This window comes from Eubalaena glacialis, chromosome 4 (assembly GCF_028564815.1).
Source record: "Eubalaena glacialis isolate mEubGla1 chromosome 4, mEubGla1.1.hap2.+ XY, whole genome shotgun sequence".
NCBI lineage: Eukaryota > Metazoa > Chordata > Mammalia > Artiodactyla > Balaenidae > Eubalaena > Eubalaena glacialis.
The window spans coordinates 184,734,387-184,753,727 of NC_083719.1; the positions used below are offsets into that span (position 1 = coordinate 184,734,387).

At 52.6% G+C, this 19,341-nt stretch overlaps 1 protein-coding gene across 12 annotated transcripts in view; it reads left to right on the forward strand.

Moving 5' to 3' along the window:
- CELF5 (CUGBP Elav-like family member 5) overlaps positions 1-8,185 on the forward strand; it is a 45,784-nt gene extending 37,599 nt beyond the window's left edge. For 2 of the 12 annotated variants that reach the window (XM_061190784.1, XM_061190785.1), the window contains 6 exons: positions 301-442; positions 527-673; positions 2,159-2,242; positions 2,875-2,958; positions 5,539-5,682; positions 8,058-8,185. In XM_061190784.1, coding sequence (XP_061046767.1) covers positions 301-442; positions 527-673; positions 2,159-2,242; positions 2,875-2,958; positions 5,539-5,682; positions 8,058-8,185 — 729 coding nt within the window. The remainder of the gene's footprint in view (positions 1-300; positions 443-526; positions 674-2,158; positions 2,243-2,874; positions 2,959-5,538; positions 5,683-8,057) is intronic. The other 10 variants (XM_061190786.1, XM_061190789.1, XM_061190787.1 and 7 more) reach the window with 6 other exon arrangements.
- Positions 8,186-19,341: the final 11,156 nt, after the last annotated feature.

Below are 19,341 nucleotides of genomic sequence, written 5' to 3' on the forward strand. Positions count from 1 at the left end.
GTGAGTTCAACATTGGCTGAGCCCTGGTCCCAGACTGAGTCCTGATCTTAGACTGAGCCCTAATCCCTGCCTGAGCTCTCATTCCTAAATGAGCCTGGAACCTAGTCTAGGCCCTGATCATACACTGAGACTTGATGCCAGGCCGAGCCCCAATTCCTAACTGATCCCTGACCCCGACCTGAGCCAAGACATCCGGCCTGACCCCCTAGTTCCTGGAGGACCCACCCCCCACCTCATGAGCCGCGATCTCAGGCCAGGTGCCACTTTGACTGTGCACGTTGACTCCCTCTCCACCCCCAGCTCATGCAGCAGCAGACAACGGTCCTGTCCACCTCAGGCAGCTACCTGAGCCCCGGCGTGGCCTTCTCACCCTGCCACATCCAGCAGATCGGCGCCGTCAGCCTTAACGGGCTGCCCGCCACACCCATCGCCCCTGCCTCTGGTGAGAGTCCGCCAGGGACCCACGGATGGGTGGGCAGGGCCGGAGCCAGGATCAGGCTCCCCGTGACGCTCTTCCGCTCCCCAGGACTGCACTCGCCCCCGCTGCTCGGCACCACCGCCGTGCCCGGCCTCGTGGCTCCGATCACCAATGGCTTCGCAGGTGTTGTGCCCTTCCCTGGCGGGCACCCCGCCCTAGAAACCGTATATGCCAATGGCCTTGTGCCCTACCCAGGTAACTCGGGTGGTCCCCGGGGGCCGAGGAGAGTGGCAGGAGGCAGGGAGGGTGTCTCCCAGACAAGCATGAGTCCCTATGCCTTGGTGTCCAGGGAACAAAGGGGCAGGACAAAGGGAGTCTCAGGCGAACAGATACTAGCTGTGGGCACAGAGAAAGAGGTTAAACATAGAAACTTTGCATCCAGACCTTTCTGGGTTCAAATTCCAGTTCGGTGGCCCTGGGGGGTTTCTTTAAGTCTCTGAGCTTCAGTTTGCTCATCTGGGAAATGGGGCGGATAACATCAGTCATCTCATGAGATTGCACTGACGAGGCAATCAGTCTGTAAAATGCTAACGCGTCACCTGGTACCAAGAATGGCACCATCAATCTTCATTAGTAATCGTTACCATTTGGGAAAATATCAGTGCCCATATTCATTCATTCACTCATTAATTCATTCATTCAATATTGGCCATGCACTGATTTGTTGGGCTGGGCTCTGCCCTCCTGAAGCAGAGGTCTCACTTTTCTCTACCTTATACCATAATTTCAAGGCAAACGTCTTCCCACACCTTGCTTAGGTGAAGTACGTCATCTGTGTTTCCACCGCTGAGAATTTGTTTATTCTTATCTTGCAATGATTGGCGCTCACGGGGAGTTTCAAAAATAATACAGAGAGGTCCTGGTACCCCTCACCCAGCATCCCTGGATGCTAACGTCTTACATAACCACAGTACGTTGTCAAAACCAGGAAACTGACATTGGTACAGTACAATGAACTCAACGGGAGTTGGAGAGCCTATTCAGACTTCACTATTTACAGGCACGTGTGTGTGTGTGTGTGTGTGCGTGGTTCTATGTCATTTTATCACAGGTATAGTTTCGTGTAACCACCACCACAATCTACATACAGAACTGTTCCATCACTATAAAGTAATTCGTTCATGCGACCTCTTTACTGTCTTACCTCTCCCCCATCACCACCGCATCTTCTAGCAACCTCTCTCCATTCAAGATTTTTTTGCTCAATTTTCCCCAGACTCTCCAGCTCTGGTTGCCTAGACAAGCTCTCCCCTACCCCGTGTCCTCCCCTAGGGACCATCGGAAGGTCACAGCCACGTAGGGGATCCATAGGGTGTCTGATGATCAAGGTGTGGGGAGGGATAAAGGGAAGGGATGGGGATGGGTGGTGATCAAGAGCAGAGACCTGGAGTCCTGGAGAATCCAGAGAATAAAAGAGAGGAGCAAGGGGGGTCAGGATGGGGACAGAGAGTTGGGGTTGATTGTTAAACCTCTCTGGAGTCTGAGAAACCTGGATTCGAGTTTGGCTTCTGTCATTTCCTACCTGAGCGGCCCTGTGCCAGCTGCTGTTTCCCCACCTGTAAAATGAGGGTCATACCTGTAAAACGTTTATGCAGAAGTGAAGCTGGGGGTGGGTGTTGCGGGGTGGATGGAAGACTTCTGCTGCCCCCGCCCCACTCAGCCCCTCCGTCTGCCCCGCAGCTCAGAGCCCGACGGTGGCCGAGACCCTTCATCCTGCCTTCTCCGGAGTCCAGCAGTACACAGGTAGGGAGGCAGCGCGGCCCCGCCCCGCGCGTAACCCCGCCCCTCGGCCCCCGGCGTCCTACCTGGGCTAGCCACGCCACGCCCCTAGCCACACCTAGATATGGTCCGTGCCCTCAGAGCCGCCCTCTCATCCTACCTTCCCTCTTCTGCCTGTGCCTCCTACTTTGGACCCAATCCCAGTTCTTGGCCTTCCCCCCGCCCCGCCTTTCTTCAACATTTGGCCCTGCCCCTCATAACCTGCCTTTGGTACCGCCCCTCATGTCCTGCCCAGACTGACCCCGCCTCTGCCAGGGCCTCGCTCGGATCTCTGGCTTGTCTTCATAAAGGCTGCCTTGGCCCCGCCCTCAGCCGGGGCCACGCCCACTCTGCTCTTCCCTGTTGCCTTGGCCCCTCCCTCCAATGTGACCGCGCCCCTCCCAAACCCGTCCTCGAATATGACCACGCCCCCTCCTTCTTCCCAAGACGGGTCCTTGGCCTCGCCCTCAGACCGTCTCTCCCATGTGACCACACCCCTCCGCCTTCCCTAGTCCCGGTCTTGGCCCCACCCTCAGCTTTGACCCCGCCCCTCACGTCTTAGCCCCGCCCCCACGCGCACCGGCTGCCAACCGGCCTCACGCCCGCTCCGCCCTGTGTCTCGCTCCCGGTCTCTGCAGCCATGTACCCCACCGCGGCCATCACGCCCATCGCGCACAGCGTCCCCCAGCCGCCGCCCCTCCTGCAGCAGCAGCAGCGAGAAGGTGAGGGGGCCGCGACCTCCCCTGGGCGTCCGCCCCGCCCTTTGACCGACCCCTTCCACCTCCAGGACCCCCGGCTCGGCCTGGCCTCGGGGAACCCCTCGGCCTGGGGTCCGGACAGACCTGGGTTCAAGCCCCGGCGTAGCCCATGGGTGTTTGGGGGGGCGACTGACTCTTCCTCTCTGAGCCTCAGTCTTCTCCTCCGGAAAGGGGGAATGGGGCTAGTCCCGACCCAGTAGGGATAGCCGTGACCCAGAACGGGATGATTCTCTGAAATTTTTTTGACAGAATTTAGGGAGTGGGATGGTGAGGTATCTCGGGGCAAATAAGGCTTCCTTAGTAAAGTCAAGGGGGCGAGGAGTTAGATTCTGGAGTCGGAGAACCGGGATTCAAATCCACCCAGTTCTGACTTGTGAGCGTCATAAGGAAGGCACCTCACTGCTCTGGGCCTCAGTTTCCTCATCTGCCACACAGGCGACCACCTTACTCCCCTTGCTGGGGAGTAAGCAGCGGCGGTTCCTGACACATGGTGGGCACTCAGCCAGGGAGGCCCTTCCTCTCCTTAATCCATCTAGTGGGGGTGGGGACGGGGGGCTGGGGAGAGGCGACCAACCAGAAAAGCCCCAAATTGCCCCCACGACCTGGGAAGCTTGCGGGTGGCCTGGCCCGCAGACTGATTTCTGTGAGGCTCTGTTCAATTTCTCCCTTGCCCTGGGCCTGCAGGAAGGGGAACACTGGCAGGGTGCAGTGGATAAAAGCTGGTCCCGATGCAGTCCGTGCTGCTGTAACAGGATGTATGCTTTCTGGAAAGTCACCTGAGTTTGCAGAACCTCACAATACCAACTACAAGGCTCGTGGGGGAAATGGGGTCGTGGTACACCATTCAGAAACGTTGGCTGTGAGGTGCCAAAAAAGAAAAAAGATAAGATCCTAATGAAAACAGCACAGTTTTATGCGTGTTAGATGGTTTAGAGATACCCGAATAGTACAATAAATTTGGTACTTTATCTTGGAAAAGACCGCAAGTTTGCAGGGGGAAGTGGCATCGGAAGGGTTTGCAGCATGTGAGTTACCCTGAAGTGATGGAAAGGCTTGTCTGAAATCAGACGGAGAGTCGGAACCCCAGACAGGGATGGGTCCTGCTCATAACATACTTGGAGAACTGAGAAAGTTGATGGATGTTGAAGCTGTGTATGTGTGTGTGTGTGTGTGTGTGTGTGCATTTTGCTTTCTTATGAGGTTCGGTGCAGCTGCATGTGGTTTTCTGCATTCACCTAGTGTTTCTTGGAGATGAGATAGCACACAGACAAACACAAAATTCGTGTTTGCTCAAAATTGTTCCGTAACATATCAGTTGTATGGGAGCACACTTGCATTTTAAAAACAAGCATGTTAGGGAATTCCCTGGAGGTCCAGTGGTTAGGATTCGGCGCTTTCACCGCCGTGGCCCTAGGTTCAATCCCTGGTCGAGGAACTAAGATCCCACAAATCTTGGGGCACGGCCAAACAAACAAAAACAAACAACAACGACGACAACAACAAGCATGTTAGCAGAACTGTGGTCCTCATCAGGAAGATAAGGGTGGATGTGGATGTGAATGTGTAATCTTGGATTTTGTATTTTCTGGGGTGGGGAATATTCATTGTGAGGGTGGGGGGATTCTCGGTGGTTTGAAGGCTACCTTTTTGGCAGGGCGGGACCTGGGAGAAGGTTGTCTGTAGGTTTGGGATTAGAGGCAGGTTTGAGGACTGTTGATGACTTTGGATATTCAAGGTTTTAAAATGCTATTATTATTTATGGTTCTTATATGAGCCGTGACTGGGGATTACTGGGGGAGGGGATGATTCTGAGGGTTAGCTGTGCTTTAAAAAATTATTTCTGGTTGGTGTAGCATATCATTTAAAAATTATCGGTGGTTTCAGGATATCTGGGGTTCGGGACTAGAGAATAATCTTTTTATTTTACTTGATTTTATTTTTGCATCATTTTTGAAATTATCCAAGGTTTGGAGGGTTATCCAAGGTTTTGAAAAATATCTGGATATTTGGGGTTTAGGACCAGGCAATTACTAGTCTTATTTTATTCTGTGATCATCAGACTTTCAAAAAGGCATGTTTCATTTTAAAACCAGTTTTAGACTTACGGAGTTATTGCAAAGACAGTACAGAGTGTCCGTATACCCTACGCCCAGTTCATCTGATTTCTATAAATGACCAGGAGTTTGCGGCTTAGGGATTTTCCGGGGTTTGGGGTTGTATGGGATTTTTGGATTATCTGGGGTCTGGGATGGAAGAATTTATCTCAGTTGTGGAGGGTAGGGATCATATGAATTTTATAAGTTCCCTGGGGCCTGAGGATCATTAGAGGTTTGGAGTGTCTGAGTGTGGGATTTTATAGACAAGGGATTAGGGCTCCCAGCCTCCCCTTCCTGCCACTTCCATGCCCCTTCTTTCTGAGTGTCACGGGGCACCCCTCTCCCAACAGCTGGAGATGCCAGATGTGGGCTCCGGACCCGTGCCCCTCCCCGGGGGGTCCGCCTCCTCTCCTTGGGGGCTTTATGTCTTTCTCTCCCCCACCTGCAGGTCCCGAAGGCTGTAACCTGTTTATCTACCACCTCCCCCAGGAGTTTGGAGACACGGAGCTGACGCAGATGTTCCTGCCCTTCGGCAATATCATCTCCTCCAAGGTGTTTATGGATCGGGCCACCAACCAGAGCAAATGTTTTGGTGAGTCCCTGCTGCGGGTGCCCCCTCCTGCTTGCCAGCCCCGTCCCACGCGCCCCTCGCCCTGGAATGGGGGTTGGGAGGGTGTGGTCAGCCACGAGACAGACAGGTCTGGTCCAAAAGAATCCCTGGAGGTCCAGTGGTTAGGACTCCGTACTCTCACTGCCAAGGGCCCGGATTCAATCCCTGGTGGGGGAACTAAGATCCCATAGGCCGAACGGTGTGGCCAAAAAAAAAAAAAAAAGAAAAAAAAAAAAAGAATCACATTTATAATCAAAGTAAACACTCATTAAGCACCTACTGTGTGCCAAGCACTCACCATGCAGCATTTCTAAGACTCCCTTGTTCGTTTATTCATCAACAAATAGACATATGGTATACCTACTGTGTGCCAGCAGTGAAAGAAGCCAACAAAAATCCCTGGCTTCTGAAAGCTCACAGTCTTGCCACTCTGCCTGTAGAACTTTCTCCAATGAAAGAAATGTTCTACATCTGTGCTGTCTGAGCTGACCACCCCCTGTGGCTGCTGAGCACTTGAAATGTGGCCAGTGTGACCAAAGGACTGAATTTTTTATTTTACTTAATTTTAATGAATTTCAGTTGAAATAACCACCCGTGGCCAGTGGCTGTCGACCGAATTGGAAAGCACAGGTCTAGGGGGAGGAGATGGAAATAAACAAATATAGGATATAGGCCAGGGAGTTATAAATGGTATAGACAAAAATAAAACTGGTAAGAAAATACAGACTGATAAGGAGGAGGCAACATTTCAACTGAGACCTGAATGATGAGGAGCCAGCCATGGGGTGTCTTGGAGAAGAGTGTTCTAGGCAGAGGGAACCACATGTGCAAAGGCCCTGGGGCAGGACAGTGCCTGGCATGTTGGAGCAACAGCGAGGCAGCCCGTGTGGCTGGAGCAGAGTGAGTGAGGGGGAGAGAGGGAGGAGGGGAGGGCAGGGAGGGGACAGGGCAGGTCGTGGAGGGCCTTGTGGGCTGTGGGGAGAACTTCCTTGTCCCCAGAAACACAGGACATTAAGGCTCAGAGAGGCACGTAACTTGTCCAAAGTCACACGGCAGCAAAGAGGCAGAACCTAGGTTAGAACCAGTCTGTTTGACTCCAAAATCTGGGCTCTGAACCCACCCTGTCCTCTTGGAAGTGTTGACTTTTGACTATTTATTAAGCACCTCCTGTATATACTCATTATCCAACCATAAAAGGGAAGAATTATCCCAATTTACATGGGGAGGAAAGAGAGGCACAGAATGGTCAAGTGACATGCTTGAGGTCACACAGCAAGTTAGGGACACCCCCCCCCCTCCAGTGCCCAGGCTCCCTCCTCTACATCCTGCTTCCAGGAAGAAGAAGGAAATTTCTGGAGGAAAACCTACTCTGTCACATTCAGCAGTCAGGGGGTCACATGCCTTCTCTGAGCCTCAGTTTCCTCCTCTATGTAATGGGAGGTGTGGGTGATGTGAAGACATCCACCCACCCCAGCTCCAGATTCCCCTATGGCTCCCCATGGGCCTCAGCCAGACCCCTCAGCCCTGACCCCACCATCTCTCTGCCTGACCTCCCACCCAGCCTCTCCCATGGAGCTCAGGTATCCTGCCCCCAAATGCCCGCACATGCAGTCCTCTCCCCCTGGAGGACCTCCCCAGCCCCTGTGGTCTCTGCACAGTCCCCCAGGAAGTCTGTGAGGACCAACAGGTGAGGGGCAGGAGTAGGGCCAGGTGGAGGGTGTTATGCTGGGGGAAGCTTAAGGGGGAGTGGGGGGATGCTGGAGTGTTTCTGATGGCCCAGGGTGAGGGGGAGTCTGGGACTGGAAAGACTGATGGTGACAAAGAGAGAGACAGAGACCAAAAGAGAAGAGACAGAAAGGGAGGGACAGAAGAAACACAAAGACACACACACACACACACAAAGACAGAAACAGAGAGACAAGGACAGACAGACAGAGACAGTCACATGGGCAGACAAGACCCCAGATGGATAGAGATCTCAGAGGAGGCGAAGGGTGGGCATCCAGAGCCTAGAAGGAGGCAGGCATGGGGTCTGGGGAAGGAGAACATGGCCCTCCCGGGGCCCCCAGAGACCCAGCCTGTCCCCCACGTCAGTTGGGAAGTCTCAGCAGAGCAGACCCCAGGTAAGGAGTGAGCGCCCCGTCCCCCAGGCACGCAAGCCCAGCGCGTGTCAGAACCAGGCCAGGGCTGCTGTGTGTGCTCTGGGAAGCCCTCCCACCTCCCTGGGCCGTCTGCCCCTGCGAGCGCACACCCCCGCCCCCAGGACCCCGCGAGCCGGGCAGCCAGGGCTGCAGCACTGGAGCGAGCAGAGGACGCCCGCGTTGCCCTCCATCGTGGGTCCACCCCGGTCTCCGCAGGCTTCGTGAGCTTTGACAACCCGGCCAGCGCGCAGACTGCCATCCAGGCCATGAACGGCTTTCAGATCGGCATGAAGAGGCTCAAAGTGCAGCTGAAGCGGCCCAAAGATCCGGGACACCCCTACTGACCGGCCCACAGCGCCCCGAGGCTGCGGGCTTGGCCCAGGTGAGCCGCCAGGCGGCCCCGCCCCCGCTCCCGCCCCCACCCCGGTCTTGTCCGCACCCCCTCCTCATTCTCCAAACCCTCCCGAGGCTGGGGGGATGCTGCAAGAGGCTACAAGGAGCCCCCAGGTTTGGTTGACGGGGACAGAGCTGGATGAAGACACCCCCAATCCCCCCCTAACCCCCCCCCGCCCCCCGCCAACCCCGTGGTCAGGGCTGGAACCGGAGCAGTAGGATGGGGTTGGGGAGGGTAGTGAAGGAATCCTTCCTGGAGAAGGCTTTGAAGGATGAAAAAAAGTTCACCTGAGAGGCGGGGCTTGATCTGGGGTGGGGGCGGGCTGTGGGGAGGTGCTTCTGTCCTGTCCTAAGAATCTGTTCTCCCAGCTGGCCCCTCTGGGAGCTCTTCATTTGGCATAATTCATACCCAGTGGGTTGATGGGAGAGTGGAATATTTGCCCCACCCGACAGCATGCGGCGGGGGGGAGGGCGGTGTCGGAAATCCCCTCGAACAAATGAACAAATCCCCAAGAGTGTTTGTGCCATCAGAGTGAACACCTCTGTCAACTCATCGCTTCTTTGGGGAATGAGCCGTGAGCCTCAGGGGCCAATGGGGAAACTTATAAGTGAGCCCAAGCCTTGACAAGCCTCATCTGTGAAATGGGCCCGTGCCTGTGGCCTCCTCCAGGGGTCGTGGGGCGGATTCACAGGGCACTCGGTGTTTTCCCGGCTGAGCCCAGGACCAGCCACCTGGAAAGCTCTGGATAAGTCGTTTTGATTTTTTCCTCTTAACCACCGTCGCCATCGTCATCACAGAGGCTCCTCTGGGGTCTGGTGCGAAGCAGGTGCTCAGTGAGGGGCTGCTCCCAGACCCTGCCGGGGCAGCACCCACAGATTCGAGGGTGTTCAGTCACCGGGTCGTGGGTCGTCGGGGGCGCGCGCGTGGAAATCCGCCACCAGAAGCCAACAACAGGATATCGGCTTGCTTTGAACATGCTGACAGCAAATCCTCACTAAGCACCTACTGTGCGCCAGGCACTGTTTCCAGCACCACGAATGAACAGAAATGGGGGCGGGGAACTGCTTCGTGGAGCTTCAGGGGCAGGGAGCTGGGAAGAGGAGGCAGAAAGAAACAGAAATGTTTGTCCCCAGTGGCCGGATGAGGACACGGGCTTGGCGACCCTCGGTCCCTTCCAAGCCGGGTGTGTCAGCCTCCAAACCCCGAAATGGACTCTTTCTGCAAAGGTGGGGGCCCTTGGGTTCCCAGACCCCAGCCTGGCCAGGGCAGGGGGGTGGGTGGGAGGTGATGTCGTCGGCCGACGTGACCCTTCCGCCCCCAGCGCCGCGCCCTAACGCCCCTCCCTTCTCCGCCAGGTGAGGGGCCTTCCCACTTCCAACCGATCCAGGACTTTTACGTAAATTACAACTGAGTTTGGACACCAGCCCCCGCTTCTCCCCTGACCCCCTCCCCATAATGTGAAACGCTGCCCAAGGCCACATGGAATGGGGAGGGGGCTTCATGGTCTGCGGGGGACTCCTGAGTTGGGGACCAAGGGGTTCACTGCCCCCTCCTGGGAGATTTCCTCGCTCCCACCTTCCTCCCACACACACAACCTTTGTGGCTTCCCCAAATGAAATCGCAACTTTTCCTATATATATATATGCATATATATATAGAGCTATAGACAGTATATATATTTTTTGAGTATAGATCAAGGGACCAAACTTTTCCGACTTCCTTCCATCCAAGAGAAGGTGACCCTGGGCCGGTCACTCAGCAGGGACGCTCAGAAGGGCTGAGGCTGGCGGGGCAGCCCAGTGTCCCCCACCTCCCGCTGTCATGTCAGACCAGGGCGCCGGCCAAGCACTGGGAATCATCAGCCAACGCGATATACCTCCAGGACTTTTGACCCCCCGCCATCGACGATTCTCGCGAGCCTGTGGGCTCAGCCGGCTTCAGTGTCCCTGGTCCTAGCTGCAGCTTCCGGAACCCCCATCCCCTTCGTTCCAGGGCCCTGCCTTCCCCGGTTGTAGGCACAAAACAGACCCCTTGGCCTCTCCCACCCTCTACCCTCCCCAGTCATAGCCTTACTCATGTGACCAATAGCCCTTAGCTTTCCGTCGGGGACAGACAGGGTCGGGGGAGCCCCCCACCCCTGGAGCCCCCTCCCAAGGGTAGGCGGCCACCCTCCCTGCCTTTGGATCACCAGCCTGGAATTCACAATCTCATGACCAAGATTGCCACGTGCACTGGACAAGCCCAGCTTGCACGGGCCCAGCATCCCTTCACCGGAGATACCTCTACAAAGTTGTTTTTTTTTTGTTTTTTTTTTTTTTAAATCTTTCTGAGCAGGTACAAAGAAGAAAAGAAATGGGGGGAAAAAATCAAAGGACAGTGGATTTTTGTTTCCTAGTTGGGGTGGGGAGGGAAATCCTGTGGGGTGCCTCTGTATAGCTACCCAAACCGTGAAAACCCCCCTTGAAGCACAGAGTCAAGTTCAGTTTTTTTTTGTTTTTGTTTTTTGTTTTTTGGACGTCCGGTGGGGCCTCGCGCCAGACGAGGCACCAGAGAACTTCATAAGCTCAAGAAAAAAATTTTTTTTGAAAAGAAAAACAAAGCATTCCCTTTTGTTTCTACCAAAATGTGTTGACCGACCCAGAAAAAAAAAAAAAAAGAAAAAGAAAAAAGAAATAGCAAAAAAAAAAAAAAAAAAATCTTCTGACCAACCTGTTTCGATATTCCAGAGTTTGATAATTGTTCCGAGACCCTGTCTAGTGCGCCTGTGTCCTGTGCGTCTGCGTGTGCGAGCGCGTGTGCTCAGGGGTGGCGGGGCCTCGCCGTGTCCGTCCCGCCCAGCCCCCGCCAGGCCTGCTTGGGAGTGCGTGCTGGCGTGCAGTGGCGTGTGTCCTCTGGTCCATGTTTACTGGCTGTAAATACCATTTTTATACTCCACATCAAAGACCTACGTGATTTGTACGATGTACTTTATTTCTGCTACAAGTAATTTCATGAAGTTTCAACTTGCAAACCGACTTTTGGAGACAAACCGCGCCACACACACACGCACACAGAGAGAGAAAGAAAGAGGAGAAAAAGACTTGGAGGGAACTTTGGGTTGACTTGGTTTGAATCTCGAGGTCCCTGTCACTGTGGCGTGTTTCAGGTGAGAAGCTGCAGACTTCATCTTCATGTCCAAAACGCCTCTCTTTGGTCTGGAGAAACTGAAAGTTTATTTAATAAAAGTTTTACTTGCTAAAGGACTGGGTCCTCCCTCATTTGCCCTCTCGTCGAAAAAGACGAAGTAGATCTGACCGGATCGGGTGCCTGGGCTAGAGATAAATCGGATTTAGAGTGAAGGGGTGCGGGAGGAAAAGGGTCTGACATTCCCATGGCCGGGATTTAGACGGATTCATCCAGACATTGAAGAAATGGAGTGTTCTTTCTCAAGAAGAGCCGGTGCCTGTGTTTGTTGATTCACACGTTCATTCATTCATTCAACAAACGTTTATTGAACGGCTACTGAGTGCCTGACCCTGTGCTGGCCACCAGGGATGCAGCAGTGACCAGATGGTTCTGGGCTCTGCCCTCAAGGAAGCAGCCAGGGGGGCGCGCGGGGGAGACACTCACTATTCGATACACATTTTTGCAATTGGGGTAAAATTGACACAACATAAATTTCACCAGTTTTACCATTTTGACGTGTACAATTCAGCGTATTAAGTACATTCACAAGGTTTTGCAACCATCACCCCTATCTAGTTCCAGAAGGTTCTCATCACCTCAAAAAGAAGCCCCGTCCCCATGAGCAGTCACCCCCGCCCCGTTCCCCTCCCCCAGCTCCTGACAACCATGAATCCACTCTCTGTCTCTGCAGATTGGCCTGTTCTGGACGTTTCCTATCAATGGAATCACACACTGTGTGTCCTTCTGTGTCTGGCTTCTCTCACTGAGCATCGTGTTCTCAGGGTCCATCCACGTTGTAGCGAGTGTCAGGGCTTCTCTCCTTTTCATGGCTGAGTGATGTTCCAGTGTGTGGGCCCTTGGTTCCACCTTTTGGCCATTGTGAATCATGCTGCTGTAATTATTCGTGTACATGTTTCTGTCTGAACATCCGTTTCAGTTCTCTCAGGTACATACCTAGGAGTGGAATTGCTGGGTCCTGGTAACTCTGTGTTCCCACCAGCAACACATGAGAGTTCCTGTTTCTCCGCATCCTCACCAATGCTTGTTACACAATAGATTTGAGTTGGAATGTTGAGGGAGAAATCCCCCCATTGGACCTGACACAGTCAAGGACCCAGAAATGTACCGAAGAGGTGAGACCTGGAGGAGATAAGATCTAAGAGATGATGTGGCTTTGGCTGAAAAAGCAAAGCAGTCTGAGGCCCCTGCCCCACCCCAGTGAAAGCTTCAAAGGTCCTAAAAAAAAAAATCCTGAGACCTGGGATGGGGGACAGTGGGCTCCAGGGTAAAATCCTGGAGTAGAGGTGTGAGTAGAGGGGGATGGCCACACCCAAGCTGAGCCTTTCCTAGTTCATGGGAGGGGTACTAACCACTCGATTTAATGAGCTACTTAATATCCTGCCAGGGGCTTTGCAGAAACGATGTCTTTTAATCTTACCAAGGACTCATCCCATTTTACAGTTGAGGAGACTGAGGCTCAGAGACAGGAAGTGCTTTGCTCCAGCTCCAGCAGAGAGAACGAGGCCCATCTGGAGTGGGAGCTGGAAAGGTGAGTCTGAGTCCACCTGCAAGGGTTTTCCAGGTGGAAGGAACAGCCTGGGCCAAGGCTCAGAGGCTTGGGATGTTGTGGTCATTGGATCATAGGCTAAGACCACAGCACTGGGTGAAGAGATGGATGCAGAGATGACAGGGGCTGGGTTACAGAGGTTCTTTTGCGACTGAGCACCTTCTGTGTGCCGGACCTTGTCCCCGCCCACCCAAGGTTTCAATCAAGGAGAAAGTACTTTTGGACAAAAAATCAAAAGTACCCCATCCCCACAAGAAAAAGTAATTCTCAAGTATGCTAAAAGTTGTAATCACAATGAGACCAGCAAATCTGGGAGATTTTTTATTTTATTTGGCCGTGCCACGTGGCATGTGGGATCTTAGTTCCCTGGCCAAGGATCGAACCCGTGCCCCCTGCAGTGGAAGCATGGAGTCCTAACCACTGGACCGCCAGGGAATTTCCTGGGACATTATCTTGATGTCAGTTGGGAGCTACAGAGGATTTTGAGCAAGGGAGGGGTGTGATCAGGTTGGGGTGTTAGGAGGATACCTGGGTGACCTCTGTGCTGCTGGCGGGGTGTAAATTGGCACTCTGGAGAACAATTGGGTAGAATAATATTCCTACCAAGCATTTATTAAGCACTTACTATTTGCCAAGCATTGTTTCAAGCCTGTGTCATCCAATATAGTAGCCACTAGCCACCTGTGGCTATTTACATTTCAATCCATTTATCAAATTATTACTTTACTTCCTCAGTCACACTAAGCCACATTTCAAGGGCTCAAGAGTCACACATCCATCACTTGGGAAGTTCTCTCGGACAACACTGGCCTCAACATTTTACACGAGATAACTCAACCTGCCACAGCCTTGTGAGGTATGTCCTATGAATGGCCCCACTTTATGAGTCAGTAAACTGAAGCCCAGAGAGGTTAAGTGACCTCCCCGAGGCTGCACAGCAGTAATTGAACCCAGGCTCTCAGGCTGGTCTCTTAACCACTATGCTATCCCAATTCCCTGTCCTGTGTAGTGGCTTCAATTTGAATGTATTAAATTTTAATTCAAGTTGTTATTTGCGATAGTCCAATTTAAGCTTTTAAATTTAACTCAAAGTCAGGGAATTCCCTGGTGGTCCAGTGGTTAGGACTCGGTGCTTTCACTGCCAGGGCCCGGGTTTGATCCATGGTTGGGGAACTAAGATCCCTCAAGCCTTGCAACGCACGAAAAAAAAAAAAAAAGTACATAAATAAATTTAACTCAAAGTCATTAAACATTTAGAATGTGCACCCGTGCAAAACAGAGATTCTACCTGAGAAGAATAGGGTTGTGCTTGGGATGGCTGAGCCCTGGCTGTCATGTAGGTGTTCATCCAGGGGGAATAGGCTAAGTGACACCCAGAGCATATCAGTTAGCTGTTGCTGCATAACAAATTAACCCCCCCACCCCACAATTTAGCTGCTTAAAACACTACACATCTATTATCTCACCCAGTTTCTATGGGTCAGGAATCCAGGAGTAAATTAGCTGAGAGGTTCTGGCTCAGGGTCCCTCAGGAGGTCACAGTCAAGACATCAGCCAGGGCTGCCTCATCTGAAGGCTCGACTGGGGCTGGAGGAGCTGCTTCCAAGCTGGTTCCCTCCCATGGCTGTTGGCTGGAGGCCTCAGTTCCTCACCACGTGGACCTCGCCATAGGGCTGCTCATGACGTGGCAGCTGGCTTCCTCCAGAGAGAGTGTGATCCAATGTGGGGGTGGTGGGGGTGGTGAGAGAGCTAGAGAGAGAAAAAGAAGAATATATATAGTTAAAACATTCTCTCTGAGGACATGTATATGATTGTAAGAATGAGAAGATGGGACTTCCCTGGTGGTCCAGTGGTTAAGACTTCGCCTTCCAATGCAGGGGGTACGGGTTTAATCCCTGGTTAGGGAGCTGAGATCCCACATCCCTCATGGGCAGGGAAGCAAAGCATAAAACAGAAGCAATATTGTAGCCAGTTCAATAAAGACTTTCAAAATGGTCCACATCAAAAAAAAAATCTTAAAAAAAAAAAAGAATGAGAAGGAAAGGCTAGACATGGACTTCCCTGGTGGCACAGTTGTTAAGAATCCGTGTGACAATGCAGGGAACACGGGTTCAAGCCCTGGTCCGGGAAGATGCCACATGCCACAGAGCAAATAAGCCCGTGTGCCACAACTACTGAGCCTGCATTCCAGAGTCCGCGAGCCACAACTACTGAGCCCATGTGCCACAACTACTGAAGCCCATGTGCCTAGAGCCTGTGCTCCACAACAAGAGAAGCCACTGCAATGAGAAGCCCACGCACCACAACAAAGAGTAGCCCCTGCTCGCCTCAACTAGAGAAAGCCCACACACAGCAATGAAGACCTAATGCAGCCAAAAATAAATAAGTAAATAAATAAATGTATTTTAAAAAAAGGCTAGAAGTGTATTCACCAAAATGACAACGGGGTGGCTTTAGGGGGAATGAAGAATTAGAGGCTAAGATTAAGCAGAGTTGAACCTCAGCTGCAATCTTTACAAGGTGAATATATTTAGTTATTATTCAGGAAATTAATAATTAGGTTTAAATACTTTTTTTTAAAGATGAAAGAATGGGGAAGACAGGTGTGGGAGTTATTTGGGGGAAAGTACCTACATGTAACTCAACTGCTCCACTGCCCTTCGGAGAGACCCTCAGAGCAAGGAATGGGGTGGGGCAGCCTCCAGCCAACAGCCAGCGAGGAACTGAAGTCTACCAGCAACCACATAGGCTTGGAAGCAGATCCTGCCTCAGTCGAGCCTTCAGATGAGACCCCAGCCCAGCACAACACCTTGATTGCAGCCTGTGGGAGACCCTGAAGCAGAGGACCCAGCTAAGCACCCCAGATTTCTGAAACTGAGATAATAAATATTTTAAGCCACAAAGTTTTAAGGTAATTCATCATGCAGCAATGGTAACTAACACATCAGCAAAACCTCATCAACTACAAAGTACTACAACTACAAAGAAACTACAAAGTACCTGGGATAAACCTCAGAAAAATCTGCAGAGAGAAAACGGTAACATTTTACTGATATACATTTAAAAAAATACCAACCAACAAACAAAAAACCAAAAAACAGACAAGTGGTGAAGTGGATGACGGAGGTACCCAGGGCAACTCACGATCTTAAAGGATCATTTCTCTCCCAGATGAACCTTGAACATCATCACAGTTCAGATCCTTGCAATAGTTTCCTTGGAAGTGGATAAACCGATTCTCAAATTCATGTGCATAATTGATTTGTAAGCAAAGCAAGGCTGGAATGTCCCGAAATGAATGACTGTTTATTGAGCATATACTATGTGCCAGGCACTGTTCCCAGTGCTTTAGTTATTAGGATTAACTCATTTAATCACCGCAGCAACCCCAGGTGGTTGGATCTAGTTCACAGATAATGGAAATACAGAGAGGTTGGGTGGCTGGCTGCAGAGCCTGCCCACTGGACCTCTATGCCACACTACCCTATACAACAGTAAGACACATTATAAAGCTACAGTAACTAAAATAGCAGGTCATTGGTGCCTGTCCTGTTTTATTTACTCTTCTATTCCCTAGAGCCCAGCACATAGTATCTGCTCGCTAAATGTCCTAAAATCATAGTGCTTAAGTCTGGAGGCTTGAGCTTAAGTCTGGAGACTGCCCAGGGTTTGAATCCCAGTTATGACATTTATGAGACCAGTGGCCGATCTCTCTTCAGCTCAGTCCCCCCCCACCTCTAGAAAATGAGTCTAATCGGGCACGCTTCTGAGGGCTGTTGTGGGAATGAACAAGTTAATATTTACACAGCCCAGAGTAAGCACTACAGAAGTGTCAAAATAAATCAATCCCGCGGAAAATTCGCTTTCCAGAGGCTTTGCTGCTGGCCACCAGCAGGGGGCAGCAGAGACTCACGCCTTCGTTCAGTAGTACTGGAGCCTTCACTTGAAATGCCACAAGCATATATTGAGCACCCAACGTGTGCCGCGCGCGCGCTTGGGGCTGGATGAGGTGGTGAGGAGATCCCTGGGCTCTCTCCTGGGACATGAAAGCTACCTTGCCCAAATTTCTTAGCCCGTCCCTTAAAGCCTGTGGGATCAGCCCCACCTCCCTTCTGCCCCCTCCTCTCTCCAGATTGAATGTGGTCCAGCTGCCAGGCCATGGCACGTGCGGTTTCCCACGCCGGGAAACCCTCCTACCCTGGAGTTCTGAGGCGCTGGGTTGGGGTGGAGGCACAGGTAATCTTCCGAGCACAGGGAACGGTACTGGCCAAGGTGTAGAGTTGGGAATGACCCGGGCCCTAGTGACAGAACAGGGAGCCCTTCAGCCTGGTTGGCCTCAAAGCTACACAGAGGATGCAAACAGGGCACGTGGTGGTCAGATAGGGTGTCATTGGACGGACGTGAGGGCCACGAGGACAGAGACCGGCATGCTCACATCTGGGTCCTCAGTTTTTGCTGAGCTATTCAAGGTGTGCATGCCCTTGAACAACCTCATTCTCTTTCCAAGCCTCAGTTTCCTCATCTGTAAAATACTATGCACCATCCAGGATTGTTGATACGATCAAGAAGATTAATGCACACGAATAACAGCCGTTGTCATTATAACATAACATTGAGAGAAGGCAACACAGGATCTCCCGAATCAGAAACGTGAACTCTCGGACATCACTCCTACTGGATTCGAACGTCAACAGGCATTTACTGAGCGCCTGCGGTATGCCAGGCGCTGCTGTAGGTAGGTACTGGAGACACAGCCGGGAACAAAATGCACCAAAACACCCCCTGACCACGCCCCTAGCGCATCGCCCCACCCCAGACCCGCCTCCTCTCCGCCCCCTCTTTCCTGAGCCTACCAGAACGAGGTAGAGGTGGAGGTTATCTACATATTCATGAGTCCATCAGCCAATCCACAGCCTGAACTCAGGCCTGTCTTTGGAGCCGGGGTGATTGTGACGTCAGGAGTGACGCAATCAGTGATACTTAAAGGCGCAGTAACCTCCTATAGAGTAGGGAGTTTGGAACAGATTTAGAGCGACACACAACTGCCTCTCTTTGGGGGTCTGTACAATACAGGTTGGGATGTGCGAGGCATAGAAACCAACTCAGACTAATAGCACCGAAAGAGTGTTGCTTTCGTGGGTGAAGTCAGGGATACGTTTGGCGCGCGCACTCCCTGCCAGGCACTTGTCCAGCGCCGGGTTCTTGACTGGAGCTGGAGCTTCAGCACCGGGGGTCGCGGACAGCTCCAGGGCCCAGACAGAGGGCCCTGAGTGGGTGGGTGTGCGGGTGTGTAGAGGGCTCTGGGGACAGGGTCCAGAAAGAGCCCTAGGCCCTCAGCCAGCCCACGGGAACAAGGGCCTACTCTCTCTGCCTGTCTGCCCCCCTATCCAAGCCTCAAAGGAGCCCAGCCCCCCAGATCTATGAATCCACCTGACATCTCCAGGCGGATGTTCATTAGGTCGAAACTGTTCCTGGTCCCCAGTCCTGCTGCTCCCGTGTCGTCTCCATGTCTGCAGATGGCAGTTCCATCCTTTCAGGTGCTGGGGACAGATACCTTGATGTTATCCTTGACTTCTTGCTTGCTCACTCCATAACCAATCTATTAGTAAGTCCTGTCGCCTCTGCCTTCAAAAGTCTATCTTAAATCTGTGCACTTCTCCCCCCACCTCTGCCTCCCCTTGACGCAGCCCTAGGATCTCCCACCTGGACCAGCTCAGTCCCCTCCATCCAGGCCCTCAGCTCCAGTCCTCACCGGCGCCCCCCCATCTGTCCTCCCCGAAGCAGCCACCAGGGGTCCTCCCCGCGGCCCACAAGGCCCTACACGGCCTGCCCCGTCCCCTCCCTGCCCTCCCCTCCTCCCTCTCTCCGCCTCGCTCACTCTGCTCCAGACACACGGGCCTCTTCGCTGATCTTCCAACATGCCAGGCATGGCTCTGCCTCAGTCTTTGCACTGGCTGCGCCCTTTGCCTAGAATGCCCTTTTCCCTGGATATCACCTCCTTTCCACTCACAGCGAGTGGGGGTGGGATAAGTTAGCAGAGGGCTAACTTTCAGGCATCATAGGCCCTGGAGACTTGGTGGAGATGTTGGTCTCTATCCCAAAGGCAATAGGGAGCCATGGAGTGTTTTATAGGCGGGAGAGGTGAGACAATCACATCTGCATCTTTTAGTTTCCCTCTGGCTGTTGTGTGAAGAACAAACTGCCCAGGAGACTATGTAAATAGAGGAGGCTTGTGCCGGCTCCCAGGTGGGCAATGGTGTGGCTTAGATGAGGCCAGGGCCCCCCAGAATTCCCCTTGGGAGAATCTGGGGTCTGCCTTGATTGTGCTATGTCCCCCAGAGCTCAGTACAGGACCTGGCATACAGCAGGTGCTC